Source organism: Camarhynchus parvulus, chromosome 1 (assembly GCF_901933205.1).
Source record: "Camarhynchus parvulus chromosome 1, STF_HiC, whole genome shotgun sequence".
Lineage (NCBI taxonomy): Eukaryota > Metazoa > Chordata > Aves > Passeriformes > Thraupidae > Camarhynchus > Camarhynchus parvulus.
In genome coordinates this window covers 90,711,337-90,739,262 of record NC_044571.1, presented here as the reverse complement: position 1 = coordinate 90,739,262, position 27,926 = coordinate 90,711,337, and the positions used below count along the sequence as shown (strand labels likewise).

Below are 27,926 nucleotides of genomic sequence, written 5' to 3'. Positions count from 1 at the left end.
GAAGGGGCTAAATTGCAGCCTCTCTTCTTTGTGTCCACACAAATGCTAGGTGAAGGCACCGATATTCTGAAGCATGGCTACTGGAGTGATTCATTTTCCAGGCTGCAGTTTGTGTTTCAAGAGTGAAGATCCAGTGCCTGCATATATTGGTCGAAGATGGAGGGCTCAGCAGCGCCTGGAGGCTCTTCAGCGCCTTGCTGTGTAAGTGTTCTATGGTTGGACAATTTAAAACTAGCACACAAACAAAACCAACAAAAAGCCATGCACGCTGAAGTGGAGATGACTGCAATTTGCTCCTACTTATATTTCCCTTGAAATTAAGTGATTGCAGCTGTTGTGGAGTATGGTTACCCATCTGTTTCTTACAGGGTGGATGTTGCACATTCCTTCATCCCTGTGCTATCTGCTTTGCAGCGGTTGCCATGAAAAAGAAGAGAGTTATTTCAATCTCTTACAGATCAGAGGAGTTATGAAGACTTCAGTGACTCATGTGTGTTACTTCAGTGGGAGCTCTTTGATTTTAGTCCCGTGCAATTGCAGCTGGTTAGGCTGCTTTTGCTGCTCCTTCCAGGGTCCTTGGGGCCTGAACCAGGGCACCGCATTTTTACTGCAGGGGTTTCTTAGTTGAGCTTTCTCCCGGTGTCACAATTTGGGTTCTGATTCAGCAGATATTAAAAAAAAAAGTTTATGTGTTTTGCCACACCACAAGTTTTTTAACTCCTCTTGTAGCTGTATTCAAGACTGCAGGCATCAGCGTAGGTTTTTGTCTTCAAAGGTTCTTTCTGCTTTAAGCAAGTGACTTTAGACCGTGGGCTTTTCAGGTGGCGCTTGCTCTGGGTTGCTGGTAACTGCCACATGCCAGACAATAATCAAGAGATGCTCAAGAAAGATACAGTAGATTTCACACCTGGTTTTGTTCAGTTTTAAAGGCATATTCTTCTCATTACCATAATAAAAAAATAAAATTTAGAGTATTTTTTTCTTAATACTATTTTCAGTGTTTCAAACTGTCCCCAGTGCATGACCACCTCAGCGGCTTCTTACATTTTGCCTGCAATTCTGTAACAACTTGACACCTGCACTGCTTTAAAGTTAATTTACATTTCAACAACATGTATTTGCAAAATGTCTTGCAATTAACAAAAAATGAGAAATACATCCCCTCTGTTTCAACCTGCACTGATTGACAGTGCTGCTGATACGGAAGACAGAATATTTCCCAGCTGTCTTCTCAGTAGCTGCATTGCCTCTGCAAGGTTACTGGGAATAAATGCTCATTTATTTCAGCAAAGTCAGCAAATATAAGTCAAGGACATGCAAGAGGCAGGATCTGTGGAATAAAAAGGGCTATTTCCCTGGGTTCCCATTGTGCCTATAACTATACCATAACAGGATGAACGGTTTATGCTAATAAAGTTAGATCATAAGAATAAGTGCCCACCTGTGCTGAATGAAACAAATCCATCTGCATGGAGCAACAGTCTGATATGTAAAGAGTCAGCTAATGGAACTAGCCATCAGCTCAATTAACTCATTTGAATTACAAACACAACTTCACAATAATAGGTTGATTAGTGCTGAGCAAGTATATCAGGTTATGACACTGCATCTCAAAATATTCCCTTCTCTTTTCTTATGTGATGTGACTGAAAGCCTTGGGAAGAGATGACTTTAAACTTACCTTGGCAGTAAATTGTGTGTCACAGGAGGTTAATGAACCATCTCCCTGGAAGCTTTCCTGTGGCAGGTAGCCATACTGTGCCTCCCTGGATTCCACAGCACAGTTTGCAGGAATTAGATGAGGGCTTGGAAGACAACAGGTCTCAGCATGTAATCCTCTGTTTTGATCTCAGCTGTCAAGCAATGTTAGGTATTGTTAATTGTATCTCTGTAAATATTCCCTTGTAATTAAAATCAGGCATCAGCAACCAAACCCAGTAACCACAAGCCCATACATCTTGAGGTCAGAATTCATACAAGTTGCCAAAAATGGTCTTCAAGATTTGCCTTATACATAGCTCAAAGAAATAAAATTATCATAGAATGGCCTGGGGTGGATGATCATGTAGTTCCAATCCCCTTGTCATGCGCAGGGATACCTTTCACTCAGAGTTCTGTCCAATGTGGTCTCAAACACTTCCAGGGATGGGGTATCCACAACTTCCCTGGGAAGAACTTCTATTTTTTGTCTTTAACAACTGTGCAGGTTGAGAATAATAAGAATGGAGTATAAAGCAGTTGTTAAATCAAATAGCAATCCTGATAAAAAACTTTCAAATTTCTCAGTTCTACCCATTATCTCACTGACTGCCTTAATGAGGTTTTCCGTATGATCTTCCAAAGCCTTAAAGAAGACTCTTCAAGATGTTATAGTGAAAAATTTAAACCATCTGCAAAATTTAAATTCAAAATGGGGGAAAAAAAAAAAGAAGTGTTCTTGCAAAAGATAGGGTTGTTCCAGCATAGATTTTGAAACATTCCCATGATTGTCCTAATTTTTCTCCTTTACTGGAGAACTCAAATTGAAATTGCTGATTCTAAATTTTTAAACATTTGCTTAAAATCTCTTTACCTACTTTTCAAAGTAGAAAGTGCATTCTCCTTTGCTCATTCTGTCTTTACACATATTTGGAAACTGTTTCACTCTTAAGACAATAAGCCTGCTCCCCCCACTTCCAATAAAAGTGGTTTCCTTTACAAAGTCAAGCATGTACAAGCTCATAAGTTTTAATAAAGGCAGTAAAGACCATTTCCTGATCACACATAGTGGGAAATAAAGTGTCAAACTGTTTTGCTACATAGGTAAATGTGAAGAAACCAAAATAAAATTGTTTGTGTAAGTCTGAGGCTTGGGGGGAATTTGTAGTGTGCATGTTGGATAGTGCAACCAGAGGGGAGAGAGAGAAAAAAAAAGGCATTAGGAAAAAAGAGAACTTCTCTGAACATACTTTCTAAATGATGTCCTGTATTTTGGCTCTCAGAGGTCAGTCTTCTCTTCAGCTGCCTCGGGTTGTGTATGAAGATCCTGAAGTTAATGGAAGGAATCGCTACAAATATTTTACACGGTAAGGAATGAACTGATTTGAAACAGGGTTCAGCTTCTTTCTGTGCATTTTCAAGAGCACCTAAGTAAAGGCCAGAGCATTATTTTTTCTGTATTTTCTGTCAGTACTTTGATCAGTTCTTTGAGAAAATAGAAAATTTTAATAGTAACCAGATCTTAAAACACAAGGTCTTTCTAAATTCACACTATGACAGAATTTTCAGTTTTGAGTTACCATATAAGCAAATATATCAGACATTCTGTACTTAATAAGAAAGCTTTGGGCTGTAGATCATCCTGCAGAGGAAGAAGATATTTACAAAGCCAGTGTGGTTCTCCAGACCCCTAGAAAGGTGTTTCCTTAAGAAGGAACCCTTTGATTCCCAGTTTCTTCCAGGAGCAGAAAGGGAGCAAAGGGAAGCCTTGATTAAGTTTTCCTCTATGTCCCCTATTGCAGGACTGCTCTGCTCCTTCCACAAGTACATTGCAGGTCAGCAATGGACTCGAGATCTGAACCAACAGCTACCATATAAGCATTCTTGGCTTAGTCACATACACTTTGAATTGCATTCACTATTTTACTCAGCAGCTATTGGCCACTATATCCACTTCAAATATTAAAAAATTGCAAAGTTTAATGAGTTGAAGTTTATTATTGCTCCTTTATCAACAGTTGTAAAAGAACAAAGACGATGTTATCTTCTGCAATGTGAAATTAAGCTTCAAAGTCTCCCAAAGGCTAAGGGAAATTGAAAGAGAACTGCAATATGCAAACTATAAGAATGCCTAGGAAGGAATTATTAATATGTAGTTGAGCCCAAATCACTTTCAAGATACCTCATAAAGTATTGCAAAAAATGAAACAATAAAATTAGATAAGTCCAAACCAGCTTATCAGCTAATAGTAGGAATGAATTTCAGGATTTCAAGCAGTTATTTAAAAAAAACACTACTCTTTCAAAAAAGTGAAAGTGAAGTAAAAAAAGTAAGCTACTTAGTGAAACATACACAAAATATTGGGAACACACCCAAAACTAACTTTAGTAATTGTCTTGTTTTGCAACTGCACTTTCTGCTTTGAGTTATAAGAATAACACTCAGTCCTGGTGTTTACTGGTGAAACTGTAAACTCTGTTCCTCCTTGGCTATGAAAGAGTTCTTTAATATTTAGCCACAATTCTTAAATATGCAACTAACAGAACCACAGTTGTGGAAAATCAGTATTAACTCCACTGAATTTAGTGGACTGTGTTTTTTCTGAACCATAATGATCTTTTAGGCTCGTCCTTGTTGTCTTACTTTCATTCTCTCTCTTCAGACCTCTCAGCTTTTCTAAGCTGCCTCCAGCACGTGTTCAAGAAGCTGTTGCTGATTCAAAGAAACAGTAAGTAGTGACTTTTGGAAAATTGCGGTTGTAATGGGTAACATCTCACCAGAAGATCAGGAAATGATTTAGCTGGTGACCACTATTTTTCATAATGAACCAACAGGAAAAGCTTGTTAAGAGGTAAGGTGCTGCTCTCATCATTGAGAATTCTAGAAGAAATAGATGATGGACTGTTTCAGAATTTGCTTACAGTATATAAGTAGTGCTTTGTGAATAAAGGATATGCCTCTAGTGTGTTAAGACTGTGAGGTTTGAAATAGAAAGCTTGGCATCTCTGAATTCTAGAAGAGATAACATTGGTTATCTAGTAGAGCAATATTGTTGGAAGGTCTTCTGATCTTTTATTACAATCTCTGTGATAGATGCAATGCTGCTCAGAGATGTAGAGCATCAGTAACGTAGTCTAATGTGGTTTTCAGAGAGTATCAAATTTTGAGGTCACATAATAAAATTCACTTCCTGGTTGAGTTAATGGAAATTGCATGTGCTTATGTCAGAATTAAATTTTTATTCTGGAATTGTTAGGAAGAGAAACATGTAAACTAAATTGAAGCAGTCCTACTTCATGTTACTTCAACAATTTTGTGTCCATTAAATGCAATGCTTTAGAATGGATTGGTAGGGAAGATTTGTATGTAATAATCATGAGAGCTGAAATGAGAAGATTTCTGGATTATTTACTTAAGGAGGGTGTTTCAGACTCAGTGTAGCCTCAGTCTGCTTTTACCAAAGATAACGGAGTTAACATCAATGGGAGTAATGTTAAGATAAACCGAAACACATTTAAGACTCCCACCTTTGACTGACGTGTTTCTGGTTTGTTTGCTTGGAGGTTTTTTTAATGAATGTGACCAATCTTCCATCTTGGACCTCTTTCTAGGACAGAGTCGCGTATCCTGTCAGCTGCAGGGGATGCAGGGGATGCAGGGGACAGCCTGGTCCTCAGCCTCATGTTCCGAACTCTGGGGACACAGACAGATTACAGGGATGGTGAAGCACAGACAGATCCCTATTCCCCTGAATATATAGTCCGCAGTGGCTCAGTCCCTGAAATTCTGACACTTGCTACACTCACTTGGGGTGAGTTATGAAATTAAGATAAATTAAAATAATATGTCACCTCTTTAGCAGGAAGTTCTTTTCTTTTCAATGTCAGGCTATTGCCAGTTTTGGCGGTCTGTTTCTGTGTGCATTTGAGGCAATTAATTTGTCTGTTTCTAAAATAAGTATGATATTTCACTACTTAATGGTTCTGGGGCATTTCATGTAGGGTTTTGAAGACCATTCAGTATAAAAAGGTCACGTTTCACAAATGGGAACTAGGAGCAGTTTTTCCATTAACCCACTGTTCACTGTTCTTCAGCTGCTCTGAGTTTTGTACATCATTAAAAAAAAAAAACAGCATGAAGACTGCTGCCCCAGAACATACCTGTGATCCTCATCTCCCAGTGTCTCACCTGTAACGATGATGGACGCTGCACATGCCAAAGAAAGTGCTCATTCTCAGAAAGTATCTTCCTAGAAAAGCTTTTCTCCCTTTGCAGCCTGCAGTAGAAGAATGAAGTGCCAGTGTCAGTGTGCACTGAACTGTAGCAACTGCAGCTCCTACCATGCCTCATACTGTAGAATCTTGCTGGCCTTAGAAATATTTACTTCTGGCTTTTGACAGTTCTGCTTGTGTTTACCACATGGGCGTGTACCCATCCAGCCCTCTCATACTTTTTGGTGGTGGCTATTTGTAGGATTTGCCAATCTCCCAAAGAGCTAATGCTTCTTGTCCCTGTAAGGTCGGGGGCTGCCAGCAGGACAAGCTGAGATGGAGATTATTGACCGCATCCGGGAAAAACATGCTTGGGAAGCGGCTCTGCCACCCATGGACAGTCCCTCAAACATCGCAAAGAGGTTGAAGATGATGGAGGCTATGGAAAGGAAGGAGTGGGCTTATAGAGAAGAGGAAATAGATAAGTAGGAATCCACTTATACTCTTTTATTTCTTTTAATTATTTGCTGAGTGGAGGAGGAGCAAGAAGGTTTAGGGGATTGGCTGAAGGGTACAACAAGCCTTCTAATTCTGTGAAAATACCCTGATTTTGGGAAGGAATATTTTTCTTAAATTTAGTCTCCAGGTCTGCTAGCACAATATATTTTACCAGTGCTTAACTCCCTTTCTAACATGAAAGATTGAATATGAGAAATGCAATATGAGCTATTTGTAAAGGTATGTAGGATTTGATGGTGACAGCATTGCACAGAACACTGCAGAGTACACTCAATACTGCCTGACCTTTGCTCTCCTTGCAGGTTGCAGAAGGTTCAAATGGAAGTCTTTAAGAAGCTGCTGCAGAGGCGAGAGGAGAATCGGAATGAGCTGAATGCCATGCGCTTGAACGACCACTGGCAAAATCATCAGAAGGCTAAAGAAGAGAAAATGAGAAAGATTCAGCATGACTGTGCATTGAGTAAGTCTGAAAGACAGGAAGAGAAGGATATGAGACAGTTTTCAGACAAGCCATTTCTATTTTCCCAAGTTTACCATCTATTCAAAATGAAATAGGTTGTATCCACAATATCAATGTGCATGGCCAGCATTTGCTTTGTCATGTTTTTATTTTATCTAGCAAAAGCTCTTGTGAATTTACAAAGATACGGCTTTTATAGAACTATTTGTGTGAACCGTCTCACATTTGTATTTCCTTTTCAGTGCTCAGGAAACTGATAGCTAAGAGGAAGAATTGGATGGGAAAGCTGGAGAGACGAGATATCATCAGAGAGTATAATGACTTTGGATCACAAACATACGCTCCTTTGTCTCGAAATGGTTTTTTCCCAGACAACAATTCTGACTACTATGCGGTAAAAAACTACTATCTTAACACCTTTGCAGGTAAGGCATTTTGGAAGACTTGGTTGTGGGAGGTACTTACTTGGGATATTGCCAAAATTCAAGTTTCCCTCCCCATCACTCCACTACTTAAGCACTGTTTGTATTAAAATCCTTGTATATATTATAATCTTTCTTCATATTATAATCTTAGGATTGTGTGAACTGGAAAAATCTGCCCCGCCTTCTATCTTCCCGATCAAGATTAAAGCTCCAAAACCTAAATGCATTATCACTAAGACTGGCTATATTAAAAGATCAGGAAGACTAGAGGTAGCCCTGGCACAAGTTCACCAGGTATGCATCCAGCAGCATGTCAGTTCCTCTTAGATTTGAACTGCTTATAAATGCAATTGGGAATATGTGTAAGCTTCTTCCCAATTTTCTGTACTGAATTCTTATTCTATAAAACAGCTTCTAGGACAGAATGAATCAAACATGCAGATTGTTGCAGGCTTGACCAGTACTGCTCTGATACTCAGCCCATCAGTACTCTCACTCCTGCTTCTACTGCAATCATATAGACAACAAGCACAAACAAATCTGTCTTCCTCCAGATCAGGTATTTGGATTGGAACATATTATGTCAATTTGAAATTCTCTCCCTTTTCTCATTCTCACTGTTCCATTTTATAATACACTACTTAGGCTACACTGTCAAGCTTCCAATAATTAAAGAAAGCGAATCTGGATTCATGTTCTAAAAATTTTGTACATTATTTTAAAAGTACATTTTAAGTACATACTGTAAAAGCATCTGTAGCAGAGCATGATTAAAATGACCCTACTCACAGAATCAGGTCACCATGGTGGATGCATATCACTGTTGTTCCCTAAGAACAGCATCTGATTTGCAAACACGCTAATAGCATTTTGCATATCTTAATTTGTCACAATTGTTCATGCAGATGAGGTGTCCATATATGCAATTAACCACCAAGGAAAGAAGTGCCTCATTTGCATCTGCAATCACAATATTTGTAAATTACATGTACTTTTAAGTACACTTCTTGTGATGCTGTTGAGGGTTGCCTTCATGTAAAATCAGGAATATTCTTGGCTGGCTTCTGTATTTTTGGAAAATAGTGACTCTCATTTGTAAATTTTGGCAAGTTTCACTTACATTTATATATTTTTATATATACATATATATACACACACACACACACTTCTTTTGTTTTAGTGTAATGCAATAATAATGTCAAAGCAGACAGTAATCTGCTATTGCTGAATTTTAAATTGAAATTTGGTCTGAAAAATCAATCATATTATCTCAAATTTAAATTCTGCTGGATCTTCTAAAGATGAAGTATTGCATTTCATTATTATCCAGAAAGAAACTTTACAAAAAAAAATCTTGAGTGCTACAGGAATTGTTCAAGAGTAAGGACAAAACTCGTAGTTTTAAAGACACAGAAGTGTTGAAGAGATTTGAGTTTGGGTGGGTATGCATAAAATTCAAGAAGTAATTGTGCAGTCTGCATCATAACATGGTTCTCATTGTCAGCAGAATGTTAGTCCAAGGTTTTGGAGCTGAATTCCAGTTACAGCACTTGTATTCTGTCTGTTTAAAATACTCCTCATTGTTTGAAAGACTGTGGTGAAGTGTCTAAACTGTAGCCACAGAGAAGACATGTGAGCAGCCAAATGCTGGCTGCTGACACAATAATGTCTCTTCAAAGAAAAATTGGTGGACAAAGGAAGATGGAATGCAAAACAAATGCACATTTTCTTTCTTAAATCGGTGTAGATCCCTTGGTCTGCATTGAGTTATAGCAACTGAGAGGCTAACATAAGTAATACTCATTTCCCCACCACAAAATGCCAAATGCATATTCTTTTGAAATCATAAACTGTTTCATTTGCAGACGAAAATTATCAAATAAATCCATTATGAAAAATTTAACTGCTGCTTTTAGATATATAGAAAAAGACACCAGACTGGTTGGTCCTGACAAGCAGAAAGTACTGACACTGTGAAACACCCAGACTGCCTCCACTGTTACATTTAAACAAACTTTCTGTTCAGAGAATCAAGAAATGACTGGCCCAATTATCTCTGGAGCTCTATGCTGCTGTTCCTGGTCACTTCTCCCATCAGAGGCTTTTGTTTCTGAAGTTCAATGGCTATAGCATGTTCTGGCTTCGCAGAGCCTTGCTGACAGGCCCGGCTCAAATGCTGCTGAAGCTGTCAAAAACAGAGCAGTATAGCATGCAGAGTACTTGCATTAACAGAATTTAGGACAATCCTCCCTGAGAGGAGCTCTCTGACCACCTGGAATAAGCAGTCCCAATTGTGCCAGCAAACCTCCCATCACACACAGTAGAAAAGAAGTTTAAATCAGGTAATTGGGGATCATCTTACAAGGGCACTGTGTTGCTTTGCTTTATTTCTATAGCTGAGTAGCCAGATCAGTTTTCTATTCTAAAGCTTTATTTTAATACTCTCCTAGCACACTTAATCCATAAATTCTCTCCCATAATCTTAGAAATAAAGTGGAATCCTAGAAAATTCAGAGTACATGGAGATCTACCTCTACAATGAGTTTTTAAAATTTTTCCTGGATTATCTAGAAGCAAGGGACAAATATAAGAGGAGTGCAAGATACTGACCTCTGAAGCAATTAGTTTTAGTAAAGGAAGTTGTCAAGGCTTGCTTCTCTGGCCAAACACGAGGAAAGATGGATGAGTTCTCCTCATTATATTCCTTTTTGTTTGCCATATTGAGGGTATTCCTAAGCTTAATGCTTTTTAGAAGGGATAAGCAATAATCCAAGTAACTACAAAAAGGATCTAAGAATGAGAGCTGCTTCTTTCAGACATGAAACTAAGCCAAAAGAAGTGATTTTAGAAGCAAACTTATTTTAGGACCATCCTGAAGCCTTTTGCAGAAGTATTATGTGCACTCAGTAATCTTTGAATAATTCTCTAAAATAAGAGAACATGGCAGAAACAGGAGTGACCCAAAATTTACAGTAAAAACAAAAATCTTTATCTTAAGCCGGATCGGTAAAAGGACAGAGAAGGATAGTTCCTAGCCAGCACAACTAACAGTGCTTTAAGGAGTGCAAGTGAGCCATTATATAGACAGCCCAGTATGAAAATCCAAGGCATTAAGGACATAACATCCCAATACAGATAACTACTGCAGGGAGTAAATGCAGCTAGGTATAGTGAATACACCAAGGAGTGGAGGAGGTGGTAGAAGACATCTCAGTGCAGAACAATACATGACTTTAGGCAGACCCTCTGTGCTCTGGTAACTCAAGAGGGATGAGGCATCAGGGGGTTTCAAAGTGTTGTATCAAGGTGAGGTCAGAACCAGAAACTTCTCACCTCAGCATTAAGTGCAATTCTCACCATGTCTGTTTTCCTTCATCCAGTTGCTGGAAAGAGTTAGAGAAGTAGAGGGGCCAAGAATGTCTCTGGAGAAAATCTCTGCCAACTTCAAAGCATAGGAAAGGCTGTTTAAGCAGTTATTTCTTCAAGAACAGATCTGCACACAGGGTTGGTTGGCTCATGCTCAGACAGGCTCTGAGAGCTTTTATGTCAGTCTTGATCAGCCAAGATGCAGCAGCCAGGCTGCACTGCTAAGCAGGTTGGCAGCCTGTCCTCGGTGATCCTACCTGAAAGGAGACTGCAGCCAGGGGGAGGTTGGCCTCTTCTCCCAGGCAACCAGTGACAGGACAAGAGGGCACAGTCTTAAACTGCACCAGGGGAGGTTTAGATTGGAATTAGGAGGAATTTCTTCACAGATTAAACATTGGAATGGGCTGCTCAGGGAGGTGGTGGAGTCATGGTCCCTGGCAGGGTTCAAAGAAAGACTGGACATGAAAAAAAAGACAGACTCAGTGCCATGGTCTGCTTGCCATGGTGGTGTTCAGTCATAGGTTCAACTCAATGATCTCAGAGATCTTTTTCAACCTCATTGATTCTGTGATTCTGTAATCCGACAATTTTCATTTGTGATCAAAGAGGAAGAAGGAGAACCATGACTGCATACTTTGTGCTATACACAAAAATCAAATATACCTAGGATCTTGTGGAATGGAGAGGATCAGAGGGAAGATAATGGAGGAATCTAAAGAATGGATTGAATGATTTCTTTGAATGGAGAGTTGCTTCTTAAGCTGTTATCCTGTCAAGAGTTCTGCTTCTCTCGGAAGCTGGCTGAGAAGCCAAGGTGTATGGTGAAAAGCATGAGTGCCATTTGCTGTTCACTGCGTTTGCCAGGAGAATGGAAAAGAGATGACTTTTGTTCTTCCGCTGTCCAATCCAGTCAGATCCTACCTTGACTCTGAACATGCTACCTGAATAAAGGAATGTAGTCTGTATCAGGAAAATTGGAGTATGATATGTAGACAGTAACATTTGGTGTATGTTGCTCAGAAATTTAGCACTTTTAGCTTTTAAAATCAAGTATTTTTGTAGTGATTCTTGAGTCCTGGTGTCTCTGTTTCCAAAAATGAGAACTTGTTAAGTTGGGCAGAACCAGTTTAGGCAAACCCCCTATATTATCTTTTTCTTTTCTTATGTTAAATCTTAAAATCATTTAAAGCCTCAGATTAGAGAAAGTAAATGGTAAGCATTTTTTTTTACTTAGTCAAGATAGTCAAGCAGGCACTAGATATTGTTGACATGAAAACATAAAGCCACTTCTAAGAACTGCAGTATATCTCAAATCTGCATTAATAAGGATTCCCTCTTGTCCAAATTAATCATAGATTTTTCTGTCTTTAAAAGTGGTTAGTCTGTTTATATTTTGTTATTCTGGTTAGCAGGAAACATTTTTGGAGGCCACAGTTTTATTAGGAAAATTCTTGTGAATGTGAGATTGTACTAATAAACATAGTAGCCATTGTTCAAGAGAGTCACAACTTCAGCAGCTTTTTCTTTTGGCTTGCCTTGCCCTGCCATGCAAATCTCCTTATAAATCTCTGTTATAATCTTCATGCTAGGGAGCTCTAAGGTCTTCACATACAAAACACAGTTCAGAAAATCTCTCAACATTTTTGGGCTATGACTATTTCACATGGCTGAAAAGCAGTTTATAGGCTCTGATTCTTCCATTATTAACATGGACCATTTAAGAAGCTTTCAGTAGTAAAGTATTTTATCCTCTCCACCTAGAAACCTCTTTCCTTTTCTGGAGCAATTCATTATCCTGACCAGAAAGATCAGATCCTACATGCAAGAAGGGTTTTGTACAATGACTACTGGAGTTTCAAAACTTCATTAATTTCACAATTAAATTCTGTGCAAATGCCATCACTTTCCTGTTCCTGGAGAACTAAATTCAGCATTGAACTTTTTTCTTAAGTTTTTCTTTTGATATCCCTCCCTGGTGAAATACTGTATTTGAACATTTGAAAGAGAGAGAGTGAAAAAAGGAAAAGGCACACTTTCCCTTGCTGAAATATGATCTTTCAATAATTAGGCTAAAGATCCAACCCATACAGTAGTAGAATTATAGTTTTGAAGAAGCTTTAAATGGATATACTCCCTTGCCTTTCTGTGCAAGCCAATGTGTCATGTCCTGCAGCAGGCAAGCATTGTCATGCAGTTGGAAATGCTTTTCTGAATATTTAGTTCTAAGGGGCTGGTGGTGGGAAATTGGCAGGACTAGGGCTTTTTAAACAGTTTGAAAATGTCTTGAAAGAGCTGAGGATGTGGTGGCACTTACACTCCAGTCTGATGACAAAGTGTGGCATCTGCCACCAATCAGCTGCAAGCAAGATAAACCCACACTTAATGGGCTTTTGCATTTTCTTGGTAGAAGAAAGTTTTTGGACAAGCCAGTTTCTCTTTTGCCCCCAGTCCACCTGTGCAGTTGCTGTGGGTGCCACGGGGCTGCTGGGCAGTTGTAGATGAGCAGAGCAGAGTTCCAAAACATATTTTGCTAGGAAGGGGTCTGCAGTAATCCGTAGCTCTCTCTGGGCTTTGTATAGGTCCAACCCGGCCAGTTCGAACCCAGGCCCACACGGACTTGCATAGACGAAAGATAAAAGACAAGAAGCGCTCTTCCCCATGTAGGGACAAGTGTCTAGTTTATTGGCTTGGGAACAGGACACTGGTGGCACAGCCACCATGCAGGCAGGAAAGAGGCTGTGGCTCTCTTGCAGGGAGTTTTATACCCAAGGGAAGGGGGTGGGGAAGGAGGACCGTAGCCAATGGGATGCCACTGGGGAGGGGTGAGCAGAGGGGCCACCCGTGGGACGGACCACCAGAGTATACAGAAAGGGGGGGAAGTGTGTGAGGGAGCAACCATGTGAAAGGGAGGGGGAATACACCATCCACGTGACCTGACATACCCAGTAACATTTTTTTCCCATCACCCAATACAAAGACGGCCACTAAATAAACTATTTAGTGCAGTACAACAGGGGTCATTTGGTCAATCTTGTGCAGTAATAGCTTATCATACAAAGACATTTCACTGCCACAGAACAATGACAATACCCTCTTCAAGTGACCCCTTCATAAAACCTCCCAAATGCACAACATTTGTAAACCACAGTAACAAGAATTACGTATCATTAAAGGAAAAGACTTATAGCATTCCTACAAAATTAATTATTTGGGAATTAGAGATTAAGTTCATACACACTTTAGTTTAATTTTAGGTGACTCACAAGTGCTGATGACTTACTGGTAAATACAGTAAAATAACTCCTGCTTCCTTCTTACATATGATTTTGACATTCCCATCCATGTCTTCTGACCAACCAATAACCTCATCTACTGACCATGGTCAATTTTTCAGTTGATCTGCAGGAAGAAATAGAAGCCACAAGACTGTAAAGCTTTCAGCTCCCTGTAGTCAGTGTAGTCAGCAAGAGTCAGCATCTAGAGGAGTGGCCTTGTTATGTTGTTCTATCTACCCACATTCATATTAAATTGGATGTCTTTTGCAGGCACTTCTGGAGAAGAAAAAAGCCAAGGAGCCAAAGAAGCCTCCCCCTGTCTGTGAAAAAGTAGAAAGCCCTGTTCCTAAGCCACCCACTCTAATTCTGGAAAAACCATCAATTGTAAGTGAGCTGGTTTTAGCACTTTTTTCCCTGTTGATCCCTGATTGTTTCCTACACAGTTGTTAAAGGAATGCCCAGGGAATGAAAGAAGGGAGCTTTATTTTTTTTGTGTGCATCCCTGTTAAAAATAGCCATCATTGTTTTTTAAGACTCTCTTGGTCTCTATTTTATAAGGATACTGGCAGCCAAAGATTGGAAAATAATTTACAGTATTTGTTGGCCAAATCCTGAAGTAAACTTTATTTTAAAAAGACAAAAATTAGTAGACATGTTGTTTCCTTGTTCTTGGGGGACAAAAAGGCATCATCATCATCTTCATCATCATTATTATTATCATTATCATTATTAGTGTCATTAATATTCAGTAGTTTCCAACCTTCTGATCTGACAACACTATCATAATCCAGTGAGGCAATTAAGTTTAGACTTACTGAAGTCAGAGAGACATTGGCTGCTTAGCACTGAGCGTGCACTTCATTAATTTTCTGGAGTGAAGCTCTTGTCATCATGCAAGATGCAGTGTTTGATGAACATGCACTAGTTCACAGATAATGATTCTCCTGCAGAGATTGAAACAGCAGTAATGATGTGTCATGGGGGCTGTGATATGCTGTAGGAAAAAATTACTTTTTAGGGGAGCTGCAACTTCCTTTCCTTTGTTAAAGCAACATACTTAAGAGCTGGTTGCCCCAGTGGACTGTTTTGTCTTCTTAATAACACCATTTTCATGATGTACTAAGAATCAGACAGAATTACTATTTAAACTTGTGAATTTAAGAGTCACACAACCATGAAAGTGAAGAGAGAAAGTCTTATTAAATCATCCATGCTGCTGTGTTCCTTTGTGCAGTATGATATTCTATGTTTTATGCAGTCTATTTTAGGATGACTGGAACAAGAATTTTTTATCTCCTTGGGGAGAGCTTTTCACAGCTTTACCAACTTCTAAGCATCAGATACTCTATTGCAGTGGTGGGTTTATACTGTTTAGGCTTACCAGTTTGGCAGATTTTTAAGTACTTTGAGGTAACATATAAAGAAATCAGAAAAATTTTTCTACCACTTGTAGTCATTCTTGAGTGTGGTCACAGATTATACTTGGGTGGGTTTTTTTTTAATTCCAATACAATAGAATTACATCTTCATGAATTTTGTCAACATTTGGTTTATTTTCAAGAATTTTTATGTGTGAACACATAAAAGATGGAGCTCTCCAGTGAAGCTCCATCTGTAAAATCAGGCCACTTGAGCCACTGAAGAGCAGCACTAACATCTCCTGCCTTGCCAAATCCAAGTAAGGTTTCTCCTACCAGGTGGCTGTGAGGAGCACTACAAACAAGGCTCTTCTGTGTTGTTAATGCTTCTCTTCCTGCCACACACCCATACAAGCACCAACTGCTAAATGCTTCCCACTGGAACTGAGGATCTTGGAAAGAAACTGTGCCAGGATGAAGTGGAGAGAATGGAGGCTGCAAGCATCCACAGCTTCTCTCCCCTGGTCATTTCTAATGGACTTAATAGCCACAACAAGCTCACAGAGCACCTCTGAATTCCTTCATTACTTTAAAACTTTCTTCCAGCCTCCTCTAGTTTGCAGCCATCTCCTAGATTCTTCTATATCCTTAATTTTTCTTTTTTTTTTCTGCAGGGCATGATAGGCTTTTCATCTCCTCTCATTCTTTCCTGCTGGTCTGTAGCAGGCAGATGGACAAGCTGATGATTACACTTGCTAAGGCATCATTTGCAGCATTCAAAAACAGAAGTACAGAAAAATGCTCCTCATAAAAATCCAAACCTAATCTTAGTATCACACCAAGCAGTTTGGCTTACCAGTGTGTGTGCCATCACCATCTCCAAAACTGTCCTGCAGGGATTTCACACTGTAGCCAGGTGATGTGGTAGAGTTTAGCTCTCTGGGACTGGAAATTCATTCCTTCTTTCCAGAGAAGAAGAACATACCAAATCACAAGTCCTCTCACTAGTTCTGCTTTCCTCCTCCTGGGTGCTGGTGTGGAAAGGCAGGAATGCTTCCTTTTGATTTGGAAAACTTAATCTTCAACACCTAAGAAAAAACAGATAACTAAGATTCAAGCCCACACAACTTCTCTCATCCCACACTCTTCCCTGTTTTTCCAGCACTTCTTAAATACCACATGTCAATGCAGACCTCATAGGTTCTTTATTAAAAAAAAGTGCTTCCAGTTTTAAGATTTCTTTTTATTTTTCCCTTTCATGATGGGAAAGGGAAAAATATTTTCCCTTTTCCTACTGTCAACTCCACTAGAAAACTCCTCACCTAGAAAAATGCTGCCATATGTGCTTTGTCTACTTCCTCTATTTAAAATAAGCCCTTTTTTTTTTTACCTTCTGTGGTCATGTTCCCTTTCCCACCATGCTCCATTGGTATCAATAACACAACACTAGGCCAGGAAAGTGCTCAAAGAGACAAATCACAATGGACTGTGGGTAATTTTGCTTCCAAACTATCACTTTCTGAGTTACTCTGATAAATATCACCACTGGAATAAATATCAAAAGAAAAATTGTAAATGTTCCCTTTTAATTTAAAATCCTTTTTTATGGTTAACAGCTCTCTTGGACATATTCTGTCCTCTTAGTGTCTTAAATTAATGTAGCTGATGTTTTTTTTGCAAACTTAGATTCAGTCAAGCTACAAATAGTACTTAAAATGCATACAATAATTTTCTCCATCAACATCTCCTTATCATTAGGTTCTCATCTCTAAAGACCCTCTAAAATTTCAAATAGAATCTAATTATACAATATTTCTTCTCCATCCCTTGTAAAACATGAAAGTACATGTAATTCTGACTCACCTTCCTTTCCCTGGAAATTAAAAAAATGATGTTCAGAAACAACCAAGGAAAGACAGGATATGAGTTAGACTGTTTAACAGTTAGACAGATAATCTACAGAAATCCCAGTCTCCAAAGAAATAGCTGATTATTGTGTGAATATTTGTCATGTTTTGGCAGGAGGAAGAGGAAATAGACCTGGCAGTGATCTGTCTGCAGAAATTGCTCCGAGGCAGGGCTCTTCAGAACATGGTATTGTGTCTCTTTGCTTATGTCAGTCTTCACAATGATGGTGGGAATGACTGATTGCAAAGGGTGTTTGCAATCTTTCTTCCACAGCACTAAGCAGGGGGAGTGAGACTCTTCACAGCAGAGTTACTCAAATGGCAAATTCTAGACTGGATCTGGACCATGAGTACATTCTGCCATGGTTATATCAAGGTTCTAGGCACAAGAAACCTCCGACATCCCAGCAGGGCAGCTTGTATTTCATAGCATCTTTCTGGTTTCCACTAGTGATGAGCTGGACCCCAGATGAGGAGCAACTGAAGCCTACCACCATGATGTGCAGGACCCATCATTCTGCTTTCAGGGGAACAGAAGGGGGTCTAACTGAAAATTAATTCAGTAACCATGCCTCGTGGGCTTTGTATTAAACAAGTCTGTCACTTGTGATCAGACCAGTCCTGAAGGTTTGTTTTTGTGTCCCCAAAAAGTACAGTTGATGCTCTCTCTTCAAGTAACTATTTAATGTTTTTTAGTGTTCTCATGCAGGACCCTGAGCTTTAGCAAACAATACAGTATTGTGGAAGTGGCTTGAGGTGGAATATAGAGTTCCCAAGTGTTCTCCAGTTGTGTGATGATTTGTGAGAAGGATGGTTGAGGCCACTGAAGGATTGTTGACTTTCAGACCATGAAATGTTCCCACCATTTTAGGAATCTTCTTCCAGCTACTGCTGGATGAGAAATACATTACTGAGTTGGAGAATGACCAAGCAGGGTTGAGTGATCTTTTGTTGCTCTTGGAAGTCCTGTTGGAAGAGAGTGGGATTGAGAGTAACACAGTGTCAGGGAGGGCTGGGCCACATAACCCCATAACAGGGATGGCAGCAGTTTCAGCAACCTCCCCACCAGTTTATGGCTTTGGGCTCCCTCAAAATGAAGGTCAGAGGACATGAGGTGTTGAAAAACACTGTGAAGCTTTGACATTGAGGCTGATATAACAGGCTGTGCAGAAGACTATTACCCTTTTGACATAGGTGGTGTTGTTCCACATTCCAGTGGTTTGAGTTTGGGTAAAGCCAAACAGAATAATAATAACAAAAATTAAAAAAAAAAAAAAAAAAAACTAAAGAAAAAAAGTAGCAGCTTTACCTGACAGCTGTAGGGTTTGCCTAAAGGCAACCACAAATTTGTTATAGAGAGGTCTTGGTAACAGCTGACCTTGCAACTTGGATAAAAAGGGTGTGTGTTACTGGCAAAAACATGTTGCTCTTTATTCTCCACTTGATATGCTCAGTTGTTCACTTTTATTTTAAAGATATTTGAAGGGAAGGAGAGGCACCTGGATCTGATCCAAGAGCTGCGCACCACTCACGCGCTCCAGGAGGATGGACAGCTGCTCGTGAAGGCACAGAAGCAAATGACACTGTCCTTACAGCGACAGCATGAATCACAAATGAAGCAGGTTTGCTTGCATAGATGGGAAGGTTGATTCACAGCTCTGTCCTGACCAGACACTCTGTGCTTGCAGTATCACAACACTTTCACATTTAATTCTTTATGTTTTCTATTATCCACAGCACAGAAGGCATCCCAACAGCAAAAAAGCTCTCCTAGCACAGGGCAAGCACTGAATGCCTGAGGGGCTAAAATTGCTCTCTGACTGCTCTGGAGGCTCTGGGGAATCTCAGAAACAGACTGAGGCACCCTGACCACAGCTGCTATGCAGCCTGTGTTTGCTTTGTTTGCAGACAGAGCACTTATTTATATTTACAGGGCTTTGCACAAGCAGCAGTGTCAGACGACCCTCAGTTTTCCCACATTTCAATCCATTTGACGGGTACTATGACCTGGTATCACAATATGTGCTTGTCACTCACATCTGTTGGATGTTTTCCTGAGTGTTTGTTACTGCTCTGTCATTTTCCTGTCCCTTTTCTGGCTTGGCACCCTCTCAGGCTCCTCCTCACACATAAAACCTCACAAAGGCAGCCAAAGCCAACTTATCTTGTAAATCCTGCTGGGCTCAAGACTTCTAGAACCTTAGCAACGGTGACTAAGGTCACCATTGAGGTATCTACCACTGTATGCAGAGCAAAGAAATTTTGGGCTTCATTCTCTGCCAAGGATCTAGTGAGAGCCAGGGATGCAAATTCCCATCCTGTTTCCTTACAGTGTCACAACCTTCCAGAGGAAAGTGAATGAAATGGCAGATGCTGGTCAGGAGTGGATCATAAAGAAATTTTGCCCAGAATTCACTACAATTCAGAGAATGCAGTATCTATTACATTCCTGCAAGTTCTCTTGTAATTTTTACTACTCTGCTGTTTTTTTCAATGACCAGCTGAGAGGCAATTTGGTGGCTTCCATTTTACAGTAACAGCATCCACTGGCAAGTTGACCTGGTGGAGATGAAGCCAGACCACTGTTTCATGCTGGTTGGGCAACAACAAAATTTCCCCTTAGATCCCAGTAAAAACTGGACTAGGTGATTGAGTTTTATCATTTACCATTTAGCATTTCCAGATACTCCCTCATGCACAGGAAGCCCAGGTGTGGAATGCAGGAATACAGAATATTTCTGCTGAGGAATTAAGAGAAAAATAAAAGCCTTAGGCATTAAAAATTTGCAGTGCTCCATTTCTTCTGGAAGCCCAGGTGAGAGTGAAGGAGAAAGCAGTTCAAACACCATAATGACATTCATAGAGAAGGAGGGAGAGCAAATGGCAAAGATACTGACCTCTGATCTCAGAATTTCCCTTTTGGAGTGCCACTATCCCCCTCTGCTGGTATCGGCCTCCTCTCACTTTATTTTTAACTGTCTCTGAAGGTTCACAGTCCAGGGCTCAGGTTTTCAAACATTTTGAACTTCAAAACTCTGTGGAATGCATGTGCAGTAGTTTTCTATGTGTGTGGCTATTTCAGAAAGTCACTGATGACTCTCAGTTCTATAGGGTTTGGTGGTCACAGGTTTTTATACGTTTTTGACCATTTTAGTGTAAAATAAATGCTTCCTGCCTAAAGAAGATGGAAACTCCACATAAAACAGCCAAAGATGAGGAGCTGAAAATTTCGGACTCATGTATAACAAAAATCTAACACAAGAGTGTTCCTGAGTTGTTTTCCTCCATTTCACGCCAGTTTTATATACAGCACCTGGAGCAATGAAGAGGAGGGAGCACTTTAGTTCCATGTTATCCCTCCCTGTGGGGTGGTGCAGTTACTGCATCACCATTTTCCATCTGAAACACCTGTGGGCTAAGTGCTGTCACTTCTAGATCTGTGCAACACTGACAATCCCACTTCCTTTGAAACACTGCCTGGGCAAATGGCACAGCTGTATAGGAAAGCTGATTTATTATTACTTATCTGGGATATTTCAGCTCCACTTCAACTTTTATGTTTAGGCCTATTCTGTAATTGCCTGTTTATTTCAACATAACACAGCATCCCAGCCAGTTCCAGACATTCCCTCCTGCCAAGGCCTGTGGCTTCAGAGTCCATTCTGGAGATAATGAACTCCCCATAGATCTTGTCTCTTTCTGCAGTGCAATCACACATACCCAGCCCATAGAACAGGATGTGCCTGGAACAAGGAGTGAATGGCACAGTAATGCTGAACACCTGGAATCTTGTCTCAACTCTGTCACAGACTTTCTCATTTTCCATTACCTGGAATTTTGAGGTCTCATTTGCACTTCTGCAAACTTCATATAATTACTGTCAATTTGAATTTGTCAGCAGCTAGTAACTTCTACAATTTTAGGTTCAATGCCTGAAGCTGCAGGTACTCATGGTTGCACTGTGCAGAAACCAGTCAGAGCATGTACCACATGGAGAGTGCCAAACTCCTGGGACTGTCCCGTGGCTGGTCTGAGTGGATGCAGAGCTGTCTCACATGCCTGTGGTAGTCCTGGGGCTTTGCACAACATTCCTGGGGTTTGTAACACAATTCTTTGCATTTTTCTTCTGAAAGCTGTCAGCACTGGAAAGAGACTTGGCCACGGTAGAAGGAAGGGCACTGGCAAACATACTTGATTTTCTGGCCAAAGAGCTGCTGAGGCTGCAAGAAGAGCAGAAGATCCATGCTCTGCTCATGCTGGCTGAGAGGCAGAGGAGGATGCGGGAAGCCGAGGAGAGCGGCCGGCGGCAGCTGGAGGAGATGCGGCGGCACGAGGAAGATGAGCTTTTCAGACAGGCAAGAGAGGGACACTGCTGGGACTGCAGGCAGTTTGTAGGAGCTGCCTCCTTGTGGGAAGGTCCAGATGGATGGGAGCTGCTTCAGCGCTGACTTTGGTGATGGCTAGTTCTAAAATTGAGAGGGAAAGCTTAGTGAAGAGAGGGTGAATCCTTCCTGAGAGAGTCATGCCCATTAAACTAAGGATGATCTGAATACCCCTACAGACAGTCCTGTTAGGCCTGTCATGAACGGGTGTAGGTTTCTAAATTTCTCCAGTAAACACCTATGGAGAACAGATGTACCTAGATCATCTCTAGGGATAATGTTTTGTCAGCACTTGTTCTGCCCAGCAGAACTGGTATGTGCTTTGCCAGGAAGGATGCCTTTAAGCAAGGGTTTGGAGAGATTTTGCCCCTCCCTCCCCCAGCCCAAGTGGACTGCAAATAACAAGAGGTACAACACTTATTTTGAAGTAACAATAATAAATAAAATAACCTTGAAATCAATTAAAAAAAACCCTACCATTTTCCATAACTATTCTGTAGTCTTGTTCCTATTTCCTAGCTCTTGACTGCATAAAGCATATTTTTGCCCGTTGAAAGACATGAGTGGGAGTCTAATTGACTAAACCAATAATTTTCAAACCTTGTGGGAGGTGGTTAATACCAAAAGGGTCTGGCATCCTGTTTATTTTTTTTAAATTTTAGCTTCTCATCTTTCATGTATTTCTGAGTGGTAAGCAGGTAAGGCCAAGGTGCCATAAGCTTATGCCCTGCAGATAAGCAGATGGAAAACACCCATTTCTAGAATCTCAGCTCTACAACCATTATAAAGAAACCAATAATTTTATCTTGGTTTTTGACTGGCTTGATGGGACTTTCTCCTTCAGGCTTGCTTGAATGAAAGCTGATTTATCTACAGAAGTCAATATCCATGGTTATTACTTGGCAATTGCTGCTCAGGGGACCATGAGAACTGAGGGAGCAACTGCCATTGCATTCACAGGACTAACCTGCTGCACTAGAATTGGATCTGTGAATTGGTTTTCTTTCACCTCCACTTGTTCAATCAGTTCTCAGAAATAATTACTATAAAATAAATTTTTACAGGAAGCATCTTTGAAAACAAATCTCAGGTTGGCCTGCCCGAAACAGAGACTTGTGAAAATCTGTTGTTCACACTTCTCTGGAAATCTTCCACTATGTTCCTGGCACAGCAATAGGCAGAGGAACAATATCTTGGTGTTTTGTTCTAGGTGGTGGATGTTCAGGACAGAACTATTGACACCTACTTGGAAGATGTTATCCTGAGCAGCATGGAGAGGACAGCTGAAGAGCAAGCCAGGGAAGAGGTTCAGAAAAGGGCTGTAGAGATCAATGACATTGCTTACGAAATGGAGAGTCGGTAGGTTATTAAACAGCACAGTGAAGGGCAGTTCACAGCAGCTTAGAACCTGCCTGACCATGTGCATCTGTGGCTATGTGCATCATCCAAGCCGTGGGCAGGGCAGAGCAGTGCTGCTCATGGTCGCTTCATTAGTGTGGCTGCTGTATGGGAACCACGCTGCTCCTACCTGCTACACACATATAAATCCATCAGAGCCTTATTTCCATACAGCATGTGCCAGGTTCCCTTTGCAAATCACTTGTGTGATCTGTGAATCACCCTTTTTAGATTTCTCCACACCAGTGTGAGGCTGTGACTGAGCTTTAAGTGAATCTGGGAACTGCCCAAAGCAATACCCATTCATACCGATCTTTTCATTTATTTACAGTACTACAGAAAATCCATTTGAAAGAGATCCTAAAAGATACAGCTATACACAGCCTTTCATTCTGGGGTGGCTGTTCTTTAAGGAACTGCCAGTTTCCATGGAGGTCACTCATATTGATGGCTGCCTGACTAGGCACTTTGAGTAAAATAAGTTGTTGAGAACACCCCAGTCTGTGTTTGGCTGGGGCATCAGCAGTGAATACTTCTTAGGACCTGCCAAACCCCCGGTTCAGTTTCTATGCTCATTTTTTGGTACTGAGCCATAAAAATCCCAATGACACAGTGACTCTCCTATGGCAGAGCAGCTGTGTATTTTGTATCTAGATCAATACAAGCAGAACTTTGGAATCCTTGGGGGAATGAAGCGTAGATAATGCATGCAGCCCCTGAGCCAGCTGGGAACCCACCAAACACTGGCATGGAAAAGAGCACGGGGCCAGCCAAGTGCAGAGTCACAATAGGGAAGAATTTAGCAAACTCAGCAATGGACCAAAGACTAAATGGACAAAGACACAAACCCTCAGTGATATCTGTGTGTCTGATTCAATTTGTCATCAGAGGGAACTGAGCTTCTCAGTACTTTTGAGGATAAGGAATGTAAGGTGATCCTGCTTTCCAGTGCACTGTTGAACACACTGGCAGTGCAGAGGGGAGCAGTCACACTGTCACCTATTTGTAGGATAAAGAGAGACCCCACTGACAACTGCTGCCATGACAATACACTCCCTTGGAAAGAGTGAGGATATTTACAAGGGAGACCTGTTTGTGCAGAGGTGGTCTGGAGAGAAAATTAAAACACTAATACCACTGTGCATCTGTCCTGTAGTCGAACTCGCCTACAGTCAGAAGAGATTGTAGCAGAGCTGGTTTATAATTTCCTGATCCCAGAAGCTGAGAAAAACTTTATGAGAGAAAGAGGTAAGGAGTCCAGTAACTTTATTTTCTTTGTGCACTGTTTCCCTCTCCTTATCCTAGCTCCCTGAAAGGAATGATGCAGCCAAGAGTTGTCTCAGTTCCCTGAGATTCCTTTTTGGCACTCTTCAGGTAGAAAGTTAAGCTCTGTCACCCTTTTTTCTCCATGAGCTTTAGTCTTTTTAAATGGTGACTGAAATTCAGACCTGCTGTAAGATCTGGCCTGTGCTTTTGCCAAGAAAGTTTGGATCCAATAATCCTTGAGGTACCTTCCAACCTGGCTTGCTATGATAAATTTGGTGTATCTGCAACAATAAAACTGCCTGAAAAGAAGCAGCCCATTGCACATTCAGAAACAAACGGCTAAAAATCTTTAAGTAGCACAGCTGTGAATTGTGTTATTATATGGCAATTTCTAAAACTGCAGAAGACTTTAACAAGCACATTACTTAAACATATGTCATATATGGGAGGAAGGTTATACACTTTCCTATGCTTCCCTTTCCTCCCCAGGGGGCTGAGAGCAAGAGGTCAAGTTCTAAGGTTGGCTGTAGTGACATCATGTTGTAAGGAGATAACCTTGCAGTTGTAAAGGATGTTTCTGTTTAAGAAAAATGGAATGGCATCTGTCAAAATACAGAGGGGAATAATGTGTATTACAATAAGTAATGTCATGAGTAAGTGGCTGTTCCTAACTGGGATGTTTCCACTGACCAACACAGGTGGTGAATATGATCTGCTTTGCAGAAGCAAAGCATCACTATAGAGCTTGAAGGGGTCCTTGCTGCAGTGCACTTCTCTGCCTTGAGAACAAAGGCACTTAGTGCATTGCCTCTTTTATTGCTTTGTGGATGAGAACACAAGCCCTGAGTACGCATTTTGTGGTCTCTGAATTGTGCAAACTTTCTTCTTCCTGGCTTGTGTATTGCCACAAGAACAGGACCTGTTCTGCAGCTGGCATTTCTGCACAAGCTTAAATCAGCTCCCTTCACTCCTGCACTGCTTCTGCCAGCCTTCCAGAGCAGGTGATGTAATGGTAGTCAGTGAAGCCTGCAGCTCAGGCACAAACACACAGAGGTTAGCCTGTCTCAGGAAGGAGAGCAGAAAGAAGACCTGGAGATAGCTTAGGATTCTGGACCTATGAGGACATATATCAAGGCTCAGAATACATACTGGGCTTGAATGCAACAGCAGCTACTGAACAAAGCACCTCAGATGCACTCTCAAACAGCAGAAGAAAAAATCTTCAGAATCTGTGACAGCTACAGTGAGTTTGCCGGGAAAGCAGAGCTAGACCCAATTAAAAATTAAAGTGGATGCTAGTGGAATAGAGCAGCAGGCAATTAAGATAGCTCCTTCTAACGTGATCGGGAGAAATTTGTCACAATATTCTTGTGACAGCAGAAATCAAATATCAGGAAGAGACCAGGCTCATACTCTCTTCTGCTATTGCTGCATGGGGTGGAGGGGGCTCTGTTCACTTAAGACAGTTGAATTCTACCTGATGTACACTCTGAGGAACACGGCCTGCTGTAAACCTCCCGCAGAGTGATACTTTCAGGGAAGCAGAATCATTAACTATTCCATGGAAATCCAAAGGAAATAATATCAAAGAATGGCATTAGATCTCATAAACACATTAGTGTATTGCATTTTTGTGGTGGCTTTTAAAGCCTTCCTTACAGTGAGCCAAATTTTTCATTATGAAACTGTGTTTTAGCAACCTGGCCCGTGCTTGAGCATTTACCTTCCTTGAAACTATCAGGAAGTGATCTAACAGCACAGTTATCTGGCCTGTCAAAGGAACAAATCCATTTGTGGAACAAAGATTTGAGGCCTGCAGTTTCAGTCTTTGCCTACACTTCAGCTTCCCCTTAAACAACTGTTTTGCCATTATGTAGTTTGGGATTTTTTTTTCCTCCTCATTTTGTTGCATTTTGATGCGTAAAAGCAGGGATTATCCAATGCTGGCTCACCCTGAAAAACCTCTCCACCTCAATTCTGAACCCTGCCTCAGTGGAAGTAGAAGTCACTGTGCTGATATGAAAAACACTTGGAAAAGGACAGTCACTCACCAATTTCAGCATGCTGTCCTTTAGATGGAATTCACTGTGGATGGAGAAAGGGACTCCAGCAATTCCAGGGGAGTATTCCCAGTATAGTTGATGCAGTTGATGCAAACATGATTGAAGCCAAAATGCCTTGGGTAGAGAAACCTCTCCTGCGAATGAGGCTGGCTGGTGAAGGTCAGCTTTTCAAATGCAAGTGAGATCCAGTTGCATTCATTGTTGACAAAGTGGGCCTGGGAGATGGATAAACATAAACAGGGTGGGTTGGTAATGCTGAGTGACTGAGACAGGGACAGCAGAACTGTGTGCCAGTTCTGGACACCAGTGCTTCAGCATCACAGTGTAAGTGCAGCTCAGCCTTGGAACAGGCCAAAGGAAGCCTTGGACTTCTGTAGGGAAGTGACAGGATGAGAGCCACTCCTTGTTCTGCATCATTCCTCACACCTTCTGTAAGGCACACAGTACCTCAGTCCCTGTGACTGAAACAGAGAGGGAAAGGGCTAACAAAGAATGGTGAAGAGCAATAAGGACAGCTGTAGGGTGAACACTTAGGCTTGGCTAATTATTTCCCAGGAGGTGGGTTGGAAATACATGCACATGACTTTGGATGAAAGGAGGCAATCCTGCAGTAGCTGAGGGGAGGTGATAAGGTAGGCAGGTGACTTCATGTGTCAGTTGTGGCTCCAAGTCTTACTTTGAACTCAGTAAGGGTTTCCCAGTGCAGGTCAAATCCTGGCACAGGAGATGGCAGATTTCAGCTGGATTCTTCCAGAGGCTTGCTGCAATTAACAGAAGTTATTTTAAAGCCTGAAGGAGAAGTTATTTTAAAGCCTGATAATATATCCTGGCCAGTTGTTCCCAAAGCTAGAAAGGAGAATACTTTGGCTGTGCTTCCCACTGTGGGAGCCAGTCTTCAAAGTGAAATGCAAAGTTGGTTGCTGCTATTAGGTGGCAGTAGAACACTTTCAGCCAAAGTTAGAAGGGCATGATTTTTTTCCTGAGACAGACTTTTCCACAGCTGCAGGATTGCTAAAAGCTACTCCTCCCTTCTCCCCTACAGAGAACACTTTGCTGTACATTTCCAAGTAAAAGCCTTACCTCTTTTTATGCACAGTGAGGCAGTCCCAAAGAAAACACATCTACGCTGCTCATCAGATCATCCACAGAGGCACAGAGAGGGCTCTGGCTAATCTGGCACTGCATCAGGAGACATCTGCCACCGAGAGAAGGGAGGATTCTCCTGCTGGGACAGCTGCTGGACCAAGTGCAGCTGACAGCACTCACCCTGCCACAGTTGCACGTGAACTTGGACAAGACTTCCACAAGGATCCCACAGCCTCCTAGGAGAGAAGATGAGTGAGGTGGGTTTCCCTTCCCCTCTATGATTTGAGTTTGGAGCATGGTGAGGGAAAGGGAAGCACATTATATTTGCTTTTTCAGGGCACCCTGAATGGAAAACCCTCTCTCTCCCTTGAGCTGTCCCTCCTGCTGCCTGCCAGCAGTGTTGTCCTGGAATCATTCTGTATACATTTTGATGTGGCAGCTCCCTCCACTCCCTCCCCAACTTGCTTTGGACTTCATTAGCTAATTTTTCTGTTCTGATTATTTAGAGAAG

The 27,926-nt window shown here is 41.1% G+C and overlaps 1 protein-coding gene across 1 annotated transcript; it reads left to right on the top strand.

Annotated features, from left to right (window-relative positions):
- Positions 1–49: 49 nt before the first annotated feature.
- On the top strand, positions 50–27,926 carry MAATS1 (MYCBP associated and testis expressed 1). The gene is made up of 15 exons (XM_030953277.1): positions 50–201; positions 2,982–3,065; positions 4,362–4,427; positions 5,311–5,510; positions 6,218–6,395; positions 6,732–6,889; positions 7,132–7,314; positions 7,466–7,608; positions 14,226–14,339; positions 17,336–17,407; positions 18,696–18,842; positions 21,354–21,575; positions 22,813–22,961; positions 24,157–24,248; positions 27,426–27,926. Exons 1-15 carry the CDS (start codon positions 74–76, stop codon positions 27,653–27,655), a joined length of 2,166 nt encoding a protein of 721 aa, XP_030809137.1. The 5' UTR covers positions 50–73; the 3' UTR covers positions 27,656–27,926.

Bases quoted from the DNA above. Each gene is read 5' to 3' on its own strand.
- MAATS1 (XM_030953277.1), top strand. From the start codon at position 74: ATGGCTACTGGAGTGATTCATTTTCCAGGCTGCAGTTTGTGTTTCAAG. The intron at 4,428-5,310 runs GTAAGTAGTGAC...ACCTCTTTCTAG, and splicing joins GTTGCTGATTCAAAGAAACA to GACAGAGTCGCGTATCCTGT. The intron at 7,315-7,465 runs GTAAGGCATTTT...TTATAATCTTAG, and splicing joins CTATCTTAACACCTTTGCAG to GATTGTGTGAACTGGAAAAA.